General features: G+C 41.5%; 1 protein-coding gene across 1 annotated transcript in view; it reads right to left on the bottom strand.

Annotated features, from left to right (window-relative positions):
• The window catches only part of THSD7B (thrombospondin type 1 domain containing 7B), a 1,038,357-nt gene that overhangs the window by 296,467 nt on the left and 729,240 nt on the right, over positions 1 to 12,650 (bottom strand). The window contains exon 13 of the mRNA XM_018062396.1: positions 4,531 to 4,725. Within this exon, the coding sequence (XP_017917885.1) occupies positions 4,531 to 4,725 (195 nt within the window). The remainder of the gene's footprint in view (positions 1 to 4,530; positions 4,726 to 12,650) is intronic.

The following is a 12,650-nucleotide window of genomic DNA, read 5'->3' as shown; positions in this document are numbered from 1 at the left end:
ATTTTCTAGTGAGTCAAGTTCTTCACATCAAGTGGCCAAAGTAATGGGAGTTTCAGCTTCAACATCAGTCCTTCCAATGAATATTCAGGACTGATTTATTTAGGATAGACTAGTTGGATCTCTGTGCAGTCCAAGGGACTCTCAAGAGTCTTCTCCAACACCACAGTTCAAAAGCATCGACTCTTCAGTGCTCAGCTTTCTTTATAGTGCAGTTCTCACATCCTCACACGACCACTGGAAAAACCATAGCCTTGACTAGATGGACCTTTGTTGGCAAAGTAATGTCTCTGCTTTTTAATATGCTGTCTAGTTTGGTCATAGCTTTTCTTCCACAAGTAGCATCTTTTAATTTCATGGCTGCAGTCACCATCTGCAGTGATTTTGGAGCTCAGGAAAATGAAGTCTGTCACCATTTCCATTGTTTCCCCATCTATTTGCCATGAAATGATTGGACTGGATGCCATGATCTTAGTTTTCTGAATGTTGAGTTAAAGTCAACTTTTTCACTCTCCTCTTTCACTTTCATCAAGAGGCTCTTTAGTTCTTCAATTTCTGCAATAACAGTGGTGTCATCTGCATATCTGAGGTCATTGATATTTCTCCAGGCAATCTTGATTCCAGCTTGTGCTTCATCCAACCAGGCATTTTGCATGAAGTACTCTGCATATAAGTTAAATAAGCAGGGTGACAATATGCAGGTTTGATATACTCCTTTCCCGATTTGGAACCATTCTGTTGTTCCATGTCCAGCTCTAAACATTGCTTCTTGATCTGCATACTGATTTTTCAGGAAGCAGGTCAGGTGGTCTGGTATTTCCATCTCTTGAAGAATTTTCCACATTTTGTTGTGATCCACACAGTCAAAGGCTTTGGCATAGTCATTAAGCGAAAGTAGATTTTTTTTTTTTTTCTGGAACTCTCTTGTTTTTTTTTTGTTTTGTTTTCTTTCGATGATCCAACAGATGATGGTAATTTGGTCTCTGGTTCCTCTGAATTTTCTAAATTCAGCTTGAACATCTGGAAAATCACGGTTCATGTACTGTTGAAGTCTGGCTTGGAGAATTTTGAGCATTACTTTGCTAGTGTATCAGATGAGTACAATTGTGTGGTAATTTGAACTTTTTTGGACTTGGCTTTCTTTGTGATTGGAATGAAAACTGACCTTTTCCAGTCCTGTGGACACTGCCGAGTTTTCCAAATTTGCTGGCATATCGAGTGCAGCACTTTCACAGCATCGTCTTTTAGGAGCTGAAATAGCTCAACTGGAATTCCATCACCTCCACTAGCTTTGTTCATATTGACCTGCCTTCACATTCCAGGACATCTGGTTCTAGGTGAGTGATCACACCATCATGGTTATCTGGGTCATGAGGATCTTTATTGTACAGTTCTTCTGTGTATTCTTCTATCTCTTCTTAATATCTTCTGCTTCTGTTAGGTCTATACCATGTCTGTCCTTTATTGAGCCCATCTTTGTATGAAATATTGCCTTGGTATCTCTAATTTTCTTGAAGAGATCTCAAGTCTTCTCCAGTCTATTGTTTTGCTCTATTTCTTGGCATTGATCACAGAAGAATGCTTTCTTACGTCTCCTTGCTATTCTTTGGAACTCTGCATTCAAATGTGTATATCTTTCCTTTTCTCCTTTGCCTTTAGCTTCTCTTCTTTTCACAGCTATTTGTAAGACCTCCTCAGACAACCATTTTGCCTTTTCATATTTTTGGGGGGGGGGGATGGTTTTGATCACCATCTCCTGTAACAATGTTACAAACATCCATCCATAGTTCTTTAGGCACTCTATCAGATATAGGCCCTTTGAATCTGTTTGTCACTTCCACTGTATAATCATAAGGGATTTGATTTAGGTCATACCTGGTCTGGTGACTTTCCTTACCTTCTTCAATTTAAGTCTGAATTTGACAATAAGGAGTTCATGATCTGAGCTACAGTCAGCTCCTGGTCTTGTTTTTTGCTGACTTGTATAGAGCTTCTCCATCTTTGGCTGCAAAGGATATAATCAATCTGATTTCAGTATTGACCATCTGGTGATGTTGATGTGTAGAACCCTTCTCTTGTGCTAATGGATGAGGGTGCTTGCTCTAACAAGTGTGTTCTCTTGGCAAAACTCTATTAGCCTTTGCCCTGCTTCCTTTTGTACTCCACAGACAAATTTGACTCTTACTTCATGTATCTCTTGACTTCCTACTTTTGCATTTTCCAGTCCCCTATAATGAAAAGGACATCTTTTTTGGGTATTAGTTCTAAAAGGTCTTATAGGTCTTCACAGAACCATTCAATTTCAGCTTCTTCAGCATTACTGGTTGGGGCATAGGCTTGGGTTACTGTGATACTGAATGGTTTGCCTTGAAAATGAACAGAGATCATTCTGTCGTTTTTGAGAGTGCATCCATCCAAGTATTGCATTTTGGACTCTTTTGTTGACTATGATGGCTACTCCATTTCTTCTGAGGCATTCTTGCCCACAATAGTAGATACAATTGTCATCTGAGTTAAATTCACCCTTTCCAGTCCATTTTAGTTCACTGATGCCTAAAATGTCAATTTTCACTCTTGCCATCTCCTGTTTGACCACTTTCAATTTGCCTTGATTCATGGACCTAACCTTACAGGTTCCTAGTCAATATTCCTCTTTACCCCATTGGACTTTACTTACATTACCAGTCATATCCACAACTGGGTGTTGTTTCTGCTTTGGCTCCATCCCTTCATTCTTTCTGAAGTTATTTCTCCACTGATCTCTAGTAGCATAGTGGGAACCTATAGACCTGGGGAGTTCATCTTTTAGTGTCCTATCTTTTTGCATTTTTATACTGTTCATGGAGTTCTCAAGGGAAGAATACTGAAGTGGTTTGCCATTCCCTTCTCCAACGAACCATATTTTGTCAGAATTCTCCATCATGACCCATCTGTCTCAGGTGGCCCTACACGGCACGGCTTATAGTTTTATTGAGTAAGACAAGGCTGTGGTCCATGTGATCAGTTTGGTTAGTTTTCTTTGATTGTGGTTTTCTGTCTGTCTGCCTTCTGATGGATGGGGATAGGGGGCTTATGGAAGCTTCCTGATGGGAGAGACTGACTGAAGGGGAAACTGGGTCTTTTTCTGATGGGCAGGGCCATGCTCAGTAAATCTTTAATCCAATTTTCTGTTGATGGGTAGGGCTGTGTTCCTTCCCTGTTGTTTTATCTGAGGCCAAACTATGGTGGAGGTAATGACACAAGGTTTTTTTTTTGTGTGTGTGCCCTCCAAGAGTCTGTTTCCCCAGTCCTGTGTAAGTTCTGGCACCTCTACGGTGGGGTTAATGGTGACCTCTTCCAAGAGGGCTTATGCCATACCCAAGTCTGCTACACTCAGAGCTCCTGCCCCCGTGGCAGCCCATTGATGATTCACTCCTCCGCAGGAGATACTCAACACAGTTCTGGCTCAGTCTCTGTGACGTCTCTGGGTCCTGGTGCACACAAGGTTTATGAGCCCTCCAAGCATCTCTGGTGGGTATAGGGTTTGATTCCAAATGTGATTTTTCCGCTCCTACCATTTTTCTGGGGCTTCTCCTTTGCCCTTGGATATGGGGTATCTTTTTATGGTGGGATCCAATAGTCTCTTGTCGACTTGGCAGTGGTAAAGAATCTGCCTGCCAATTCAGGAGACAGAAGAAATGTTGGTTCAGTCTCTGGGTCAGGAAGATCCTCTGGAGAAGGGCATGGCAACCCACTCCCATATTGCTGCCTGGAGAATTCCTCAGAAAGAGGAGCCTGGTGGGCTACACTCCATAGGGTCACAAAGAGTTGTACATTACTGAAACAACATAGCACACACACACAAAAGCAGAATCTATGTATATAATCAATTTTTGCCTTCCACTACTAAAGTTTTGAAATATCAAGTTACTTGTAAGGTTATGGTAAAGACCCTGATACTGGGAAAGACTGAAGGCAGTGGGAGAAGGGGACAACAGAGGATGAGATGGTTGGATGGCATCACTGACTCAGTGGACATGTGTTTGAGCAAACTCTGGGAAATAGTGAAGGACAGGGACACCTGGCATGCTGCAGTCCATGGGGTCGCAAAGAGTAGGACACGGTTGAGCAACTGAACCTATCAATACAGTAATGGCAAAAGACAACGATATAGGTGAGGTCTGTCTTTGATGCTTTTAATAAATCAGGTACTTCTTTCAAGCTTGCTGAGATCCTGGCCTGAAAAATACCAGAAACTCTGCCATTTACTATTCTAAGGAAGTTGGTTGATATACTGCCATTTATCACTACAAAAATTATAAAGCTATATATAGAGGAACTTCATAGCTTTGGAATGGTTCATATCTTTCATTTACTTCACAAGTATTAATTGAGTACATATTGTGTGTCAATCATATGCCTAGAAGATACATAATGGCAGGGAGGGTGGAGGGAGATGATATAATTTCTCATCCTTCTGGAATGAACATTCTCCTCAGCAGGTTCAGGACAGCATCACCGGCTTGAAGCTAAAGAACAAAATGCACAACCTACCTGTGAGCTGTCGCCTTCTACTTCGAGTTGTTTCACAATTCGTGGAGCAGGGTGTAAACTTGGACCAAGCAGTGAAGGTGCAGTCATCACGACATGGGACTATACATTCTTGCATGAGGGGAGGCATGCCATTTATCTGCCTGAGGCATTCCGTCATTTCTGCTGATTGGTTATTATCAGAGATGCATGAGACAGCTAAAAAAAAAAAAAAAAAAGGATGCTTTTGTTGCTATTTTAATTAAATCAAGCTGCTCCTGATTCTTGGACAAAATAGCAGAATTCCCCAATGTTTGAAAAATTGTGTTACCATTGTGATTGCAAAAGGTGTTCAACATAGCTAACCTTATTTCTCTCTGGAAATTCAATGTTTATTGTTTCTAGTGGAGGTATTTGATAATTTAATTGGTTTCATTATTAATCCAAACCCTGCACTGACAGCAACCAAAATAATTGCTCAGTAATTTTCTATATGTCCTGCTTGTGAGCATTTGATCTCTAGAGATGATATAAAACTAGAAAACAGAATCTACAACAGAACAATACAAAGATGAAAAAGGACCAAACCATGAAAAAAAATCATTTGCATTTTTCATAGATTTGATTTTTGTTAACTTATTAAATAGCACTTATGTTTAAATAGTCCTATGTTTGTCAGTCAGTATTTTAAAATAAATTTCCCTTTCTACAAGTAAACCATTTTTCCCCCCTTACTAACATTTCAGGATCAGTTAAATTTTTTAATCATTTTTTTTCAAGTACAGGAATAATGTCTCCAGATAATCCCCATTACAGATATCTTACCAATTGCAGATAACTCTTCAATGCTTCTCACATACTTTTTCAACTGGAACTGTCTGCAGTCATACCATGACCTTATTTCAAGGTAAAACATTTTTTTGATTTTGCTTAATTTTTGAGTCTTTAGACTAATGCCATTTGTATTCAACTATGAACAAATGATATTTTGTGCCTCTTTGATTCACCTCTAATTATAGACTCAACGGATATATCTTTACTTTCTAGACCAGCATGTCTCAAACTTGGCATCAGTAACATTTTAGATTGGATAATTTCATTTTGTGGATACACAAGTTTGTCTTGCACATAGTAAGATACTTAGCAGCATTCTTGGCCTTAGCCAATTAGATGCCAATAGCACACGTACCCTCTTCGTTTTGAAAGCCAAAAATGACTTTACACATTGACATGTCCCCCTGGTTGACAACTACACTTCTCAACTGATTTCTAACCATGGATGTCTTTGAGAATATAGAGATTTGATGGCATAACTTCAGATCTACTCAACAGCATCTCTGGGAAAGAAGTCTGGAAATATTTTTGTCTCTAAGTGTCCCAGGTGGTTCTGATCCAGCCTGTCCAATGGCCACCTGCCTTTGGCATGATGTCTTTGGAAATGGTATGTGTTAATGGATATTTGCTGAGTTTAGCATCCTAAGAACAAATTGTTTAGGGTCACTTATATTACAGCTCTTTAAAATCTACCAAATTAAAAGGAATAAAGAGACCACAACTTAGGAACACTGTTGTTAAGAACTGCTTATATAAACTTTTCTAGCACAGGTTAAGTATACGTAAGGACCTTCAGTTGTCCATTTCTCTTATATTCTGAATTTCATTATCTGGAGCGCAACAAAAAACAAGTCAATCTGAATATCGTCTATTCATTTATCCATCCATTTATTTACTATTTATGAAGTGGTGAAAGCCAAATGTATCTAATGCTTTAGGACCAAGGAATTAGCTAAAATAACAATGGCTGCACACACAATATGTCCCAGTTTGTACATCTGCTCTGAAGCAGGTGGGGCTATTCATTCATTTTGAATAGTTTTTATTCTTGTTTCTGTCCATATCCTAGGAACAAAATCCACTGCACATCAAGCCAGCATCACCTGCATTTTCTTTGTTGGGAATATTATAGCCATTAATGATGAATACAGTGCAAGATCTTTTCTCAAGTAGGGTACAAGCAAATGTTTACCACGCTAATTTTTTTCCCAAGATGACAATGTAATGAATAACATAAAAAGGAATTTTAAACACTTTGAAAAAATATTGCTATTTGAAAACTAAACCTCTACAAATATACAAATTAAGAGTTTTTCCAATGATAAAACATTTTAAAATACTTTCTAATTTCATTTAAGTTTCTTTTTTTCCAAATCTGAAACTATCTTTAATTCTGAACCAGTATATCTACAGTTTTTCAAGTCTGAATATATATTCAAGATATACACATATATGCTTTAAGTTAAGTTCAGTCGCTCATCATGTTGACTTTGCGACCACATGGACTGCGCAGCCAGTCCCTGTCCATAAAACTATAGCAGTAACCAAATACTGGATTTATGAATGTCTATATTCAACTATATTGGTTTCCCTGGTGGTTCAGTGATAAATAATTTGCCCGCCAATGCAGGAGGCATGGGTATGATCCCAGGGTGGGGAAGCTCTTCCACATAAGAAAATGGCAACCCACTTCAGTATTCTTGCCTGTGAAATCCCAAGGACAGAGGAGCCTGGCAGGCTATAGCCTATGGGGTCGCAGAGAGTCAGACACGACGGAGCACACACATGCACATATAGTTCTGTGGGCAATATTAAGTGTGTATAAACTCCTTAAGTCAGAGATTTTTTGAGAACTAAATCACAGGCGGTAAGTAGATACACTTATCAAATTTGGGGCCTTTATTACCAACACCTTTTCCCATAATAGAAGTTACTTAAATTGAGTCATTTATTCATCCATCCATCTGCTCACTTGGTTATAAAATATAAGGAATTATGAATAATTATAAAAGCATTGTGTGTGTGCAAGGAAATATACATGTACATATAAATCTAGCTTTCAAGGACGCTACTGTAGTGGCAGTGGTAGGCACATACACAGATAACAGCAGCACGTTAATGCAGTTTCCCTAATGCCAATAACCAACTGGAAATCCTGGTACACAAGAGAAAAACAGGTACTTCAGTCTTGGATGGAAATGACGTATAAGGCACAGGCGGGAAAGAAATAAGGAGACTGGACCTGTGAGACATCTGCTATTTAGTCGAACTCTGAGTTCTGGAACTTTTGGATCATAGCACATCACTTGAAGGTCACAATCTAGAGAAATGATGTCTCTTTTGGCGTTTTTAAGTATAGAAAGCACTGTACTGTACTAGTGGGAAAGGTCTTTTCATCAGGCAACGAAGAGGTATTTACTATTGATCATCCCTGTCATGTATTTTTACCCGAAATGAATCTTTTCAGAGGAACAGCAAATCAATGCTTAATTATATTTTATTAATTAAACTTGAAATACGTCTGTCTTTACTGGAGGAAAATTGTACTCCCAAGTAAAATTAGCTCAAATAGCTTTAGAGCAATCTTATTGTGTGTTGTTTGAGATTTAGCTATCTTCAGCTTTGGATAGAAAGCTCTCAGACTGCCTGCCGGGAACAACTGGGCACTCTCATTAAAGGAATGATGGAGAAGCAGGTGGGTGAGCTGAGTTACTGAGTTACAGAAGTTCCCAGATAACAACAGTCACCTGGTGAGTGGGTGTGGTCAGAGGACCTGGAACCATCCACATGTCTGTGTGGTTTTCCTATCCATAGTGTCTAGCAATGAGCATAAAGCACAGAATTGAGTTCAGCTTTATCTTTCTCTTAATCATGACATAGCTTGAGCCTTGGGAGGAAAAAAAAAAATCACCAAAGAGGGGAAAAGAGTTAATTGCTTTCCCATGTTACATGATTCTTTTCAATTCTATCAGCATGAAAAGCAATGGCCTGGCAGAAAATGTAAAATTATCTGAGAATTTAGCAAAAGAAATGAAGCAAGGATCTGTATGTATCCTCAGCGTGATTCCTAGTTAATTTTTGGAGGACACTGGCTGTCAATGTGAGATGGTTAGGCAGCCTTCTTAGGCTTTAATGACTGAAATCAGCAGATTATTAACTACCACTAAATGACCAGACTTTCTGCCCCCATCACCTCTAAACTCTGATAGTGAGACATAAGTTTGTCTTCTATTCAATTATGATATGAAGAGGGCAGGGGTTGCTGGCCTTATGATAAGACATGGTAATATTCTACCTGGAATGCCTAAATAAGTGATGGAATCCACTACTTCAGATCTACTCGTGTTCATCACCTTCACCAAGGACACGTTACTTTCCCAAAGTTGTTTCTAACTAGAGTCCAACTCTAATAGTTCACAAGAAAAGGTAGGAAAACTTGATTAAAGAGGTCATGATTTCCAGGAAATGAGGATGACATGCTAGAAAAATAGAAGAGCTCTATTAGCTTGCTGTTCTGAAACTGTGAACCACTTCAGTTCAGGTAGGGTTCGATATATGTACATCAAAAAGGAGGGGGTGGCTACTGCTCAGCTCACACAACATTCGAACAACGTATTCTATAGTGCAGACCCTGCAACAGAAGCCTGGGATACGCAGGTGAAAGAAACATGGAAATAAAAGCTCATTCCACTCAGGGTCTTGCAAGGGCAGGATTCTGGGGCCTCAGGCACTGGGCAGCCAGGAGCCTTCCTGGATGGAGGGGAGGCTTGACGAATGTACACAGTGAAGACATGAGTCTGACCAGGGGCCTGGCACAACTTATATCTGTGCAGGGGAATAAGATGTGCTGGCCTCTGGCCCTTGCTATACACATTCTAAGATCCTGTACCTCTTCTTTGATAAGGCTCATAACATTTGTGACTACCTGTTCCATGTCTGTGTAACAAGAACAACTAATTTAATGATGCAATGCCACCTTGCCCCTTATACATGTGGGGACCAGCACTGGAATACAAGAGGAGGTCACAGATCGTAAGTCTAAAGAGTTAGATGCTATCATTGAAATTTACAAACCTGTAATAGATCAGTTCTATTCTAATTAAAATATATGTCTTCATGACGTGGAACATGAAGTTCCAATATAAATTCTGGGATGACTTGGAGGTTCAGGCTGGAATGTGGCAGCTCAGGAACTGTGGGCCCAGGCCTGTCTCTCTGGCCAGTCCTCCTCTCTTCTCACTCCCAGCTGGATTCTACCTCCAGAAGGAACATCTTACATTTTTGAGTGGGCACTACAGTCAATACTCCAAAGCTCAATTCACAAATCGGCCACCCTTGTACACTCATCAGATTTAGGGTATATATGGAGGCAGTGCAAATGCTGATCACAAGTCAGACTCAGAGCAGAGGCTCCTGTAAGTTACTGAAGCTGGTTCAGGGCTCTTGCTGCTGCTGCTAAGTCGCTTTAGTCATGTCTGACTCTGTGCGATCCCATAGACGGCAGCCCACCAGGCTCCCCTGTCCCTGGGATTCTCCAGGCAAGAACACTGGAGTGAGTTGCCATTTCCTTCTCCAGAGCATGAAAGTGAAAAGTGAAAGTGAAGTCACTCAGTCATGTCCGACTCTTAGCGAACCCGTGGACTGCAGCCTACAAGGCTCCTCCGTCCATGGGATTTTCTAGGCAAGAGTACTGGAGTGGGGTGCCATTGCCTTCTCTGTCAGGGTTCTTAAGGCAGGGGATTCCAAAGTTCTGACAACTAGGCAGAGTTTAGATAAGGAGTGGATGAGGAATCATGGCATCCTTGCTTCTGAGAAGGAACAGGCTGGAAGAGGGCCAGAGAAGGGTCCTCTAAGGCAGAGGTCCCCACCCTCCAGGATCTAATGCTTGATGAGGTGGAGCTGATGTAAATAACAATAGAAATAAAGTGCACAATGAATGTAACGTGCTCGAATTCTCCCTAAACCATACTCTCTACTGTGTCCACAGAGAAAGTGTCCTTGGTGCCAGAAGGTTGGCAACCCTGCTCTAAGGCATGGAAGTCAGCTCTTACTGAGACTAAGGGCAGAACTGCACTCCACTCCAAATATTTCATCATACACTGATGCAATCTTTCTTAAGAGCACCCTTCCTTGTAGGTAATCAGGAAAGGTGCAATTGCCAATTAAAGCTATCTCAGATTTGGCCATTTTAATTAGCCTCCTTCCTATTTAAAATAATTATTTTCAGGGAAATGTGCAGTTTCTCTTCCAGCCACTTCCCCCTCTCCCATCCAGGAAGGAATCTGGGTGCCCAACAGCTATCAGGGGTCTCAGATCTGTATGAAGGTCCTTCAGAAGTGCCCTGGCTCACTGCCAGTGTCTACAGTGAAAGTGGCCCTTGTCCACCGGGTGGCTGCTCACCCACCAGGGAAGTCTCCTTTCAGGGTGAAAAATCACAGGAACGCTCCCCTCTCAGCCTGATCCTCATCAGAGGGCTGTTGTCCTCTAAGCTGATGAGGGCTCACCCACCTGGTACCTCCTGGCATGGAACTTTCTTCTGGGGCCCTGTGATCAGTGTTCTGGGAGTGTCAGAGCATGTTCTCCTGTGAAGCCTACCCATGCCAGCAGCTACCACACCCTTCCCAGGAGTTTGGGGGCATTTCTGCAGACTCTGTAACAGGAAACTCAGGGAGCTTCTGAGGAGGCAATGAGGCCCTCCTCCTGGAGTGGCACCCCTGTAGGGCCTCTCTTCCCAGAGTTCTGAAGAAGATATGGAACAGAAGTCCTTCAGCTTTTTGCTGGTTCCTTAGCCAAACTCTCCACCTGTTACATCAGTCCTGAGTCAGGGAAAACCATGACTCAAGTTACTGTTGCTTGGCTTCCCCACCCCAGATTTTCTTTTACTATTAATCACCCACCCAGGCAAAAAGACAAGGGCTTTGCATTCTTTCTGATTGATAGACACATCCATCTCCTATCTGAGATGACATTTATCTTGTCTCTTTCCATGAAGCCATAATGCAGACAAGATGCAGAGAGAAAAATTTGATTGGATTAAGGATGCAAATTTAAAGGCATTTAAAAAATATGAAGCCTGCCACACATGTGCTTTACCACTAGGTGCTGAGATCTGGAGAGTAGAGCCTATGACTGGCTGGTGTAAGGATGTTTATTACAAACTAATGTGCTCCTTCTCCTTAATACAATAGAGGACTTCCCAGGTGGCACAGTGGTAAAGAACCCACCTACTGATGAAAGAGATGCAAGAGACATGGGTTTGATCCCTGGGTCAGGAAGATCCCTTGGAGAAAGAAATTGCAACCCACTCCAGTATTCTTGCCTAGAAAATCCCAAGGACAGAGGAGCCTGGTGGGCTACAGTCCAAGCAATCACAAAGAGTTGGACATGACTGAGTGTGTGCGTGCACACACACACACACATAAAATAGAAGGGTTTTTTGAAACCCCACCACAACGTAGAAGGCAGGGGTCACTAGGAATGTTGCCTTGGGTGTCAGGTGCTGAAGGACTTAAATGCTCTACTGCCACGGTCCCCTACCTTCTTGGCACCAGGACCCAGTTTCATGGAAGACAATCTTTCCACACACTGGGGGATGAGGGGAAAGAGGTAGATGGCTTGCGGATGATTAAGGCACATTATATTTATTATGCACTTTATTTCTAGTCTATTTCCACTATTGCTCTGACAGCAGATGCCGGTGTTTAGCTTAGAGTTTGGGGACCCCTGCTCTACTGAAGAGCTCAACTATTGGTCCTTTAGTTTCAGGAAAGACCCATGAGATGCTTTTTAATGTTACTGTTTCCAGGGTATTACTGTTTTTTTTTTTTTTTTTTTTTTTTTTTTGGTCACTGTAACAAATTACCAAAATCTTAGCAGCTTGCAAGAACAGAAATATTTTCTCTTACAGTTCTAGGAGTCAGAAGTCCAAAATCAGTTTCCTTGGGCTGAAGTCCAAATGTCATCAGGACCAGTTCCTTCTGAAGGTTCTATGGAGAATCAGGCACCAGGCCCTTTCCAGTTCCAGCGGCTGCCTGCATCCTTCACTCCTAGCCCCTTCCTCAGCCTTCAAATCCAAGAGTGCTGCATGAGCAAGTGAGCAGGTCACTTTCCCTCTGCGTCATCAAAGGGCGTCCTGCCTCCCTCTTACTTAGAAGCTCTGTTGTGATTGCATTGGATCCACCTGGGTGATCCAGCATATTCTCCCCTCACAGTCTTAATTAATCACGTCTGCAAGGTCCTCTTTGCCATGGAAATAAGGTAATTTACAGGTTCCTGGGATTCAGGCTTGTGCATTTTGGGGAGCTTTCAGC

Source organism: Capra hircus, chromosome 2 (genome assembly GCF_001704415.2).
Source record: "Capra hircus breed San Clemente chromosome 2, ASM170441v1, whole genome shotgun sequence".
NCBI lineage: Eukaryota > Metazoa > Chordata > Mammalia > Artiodactyla > Bovidae > Capra > Capra hircus.
This window is presented reverse-complemented; position numbering and strand designations above follow the sequence as displayed.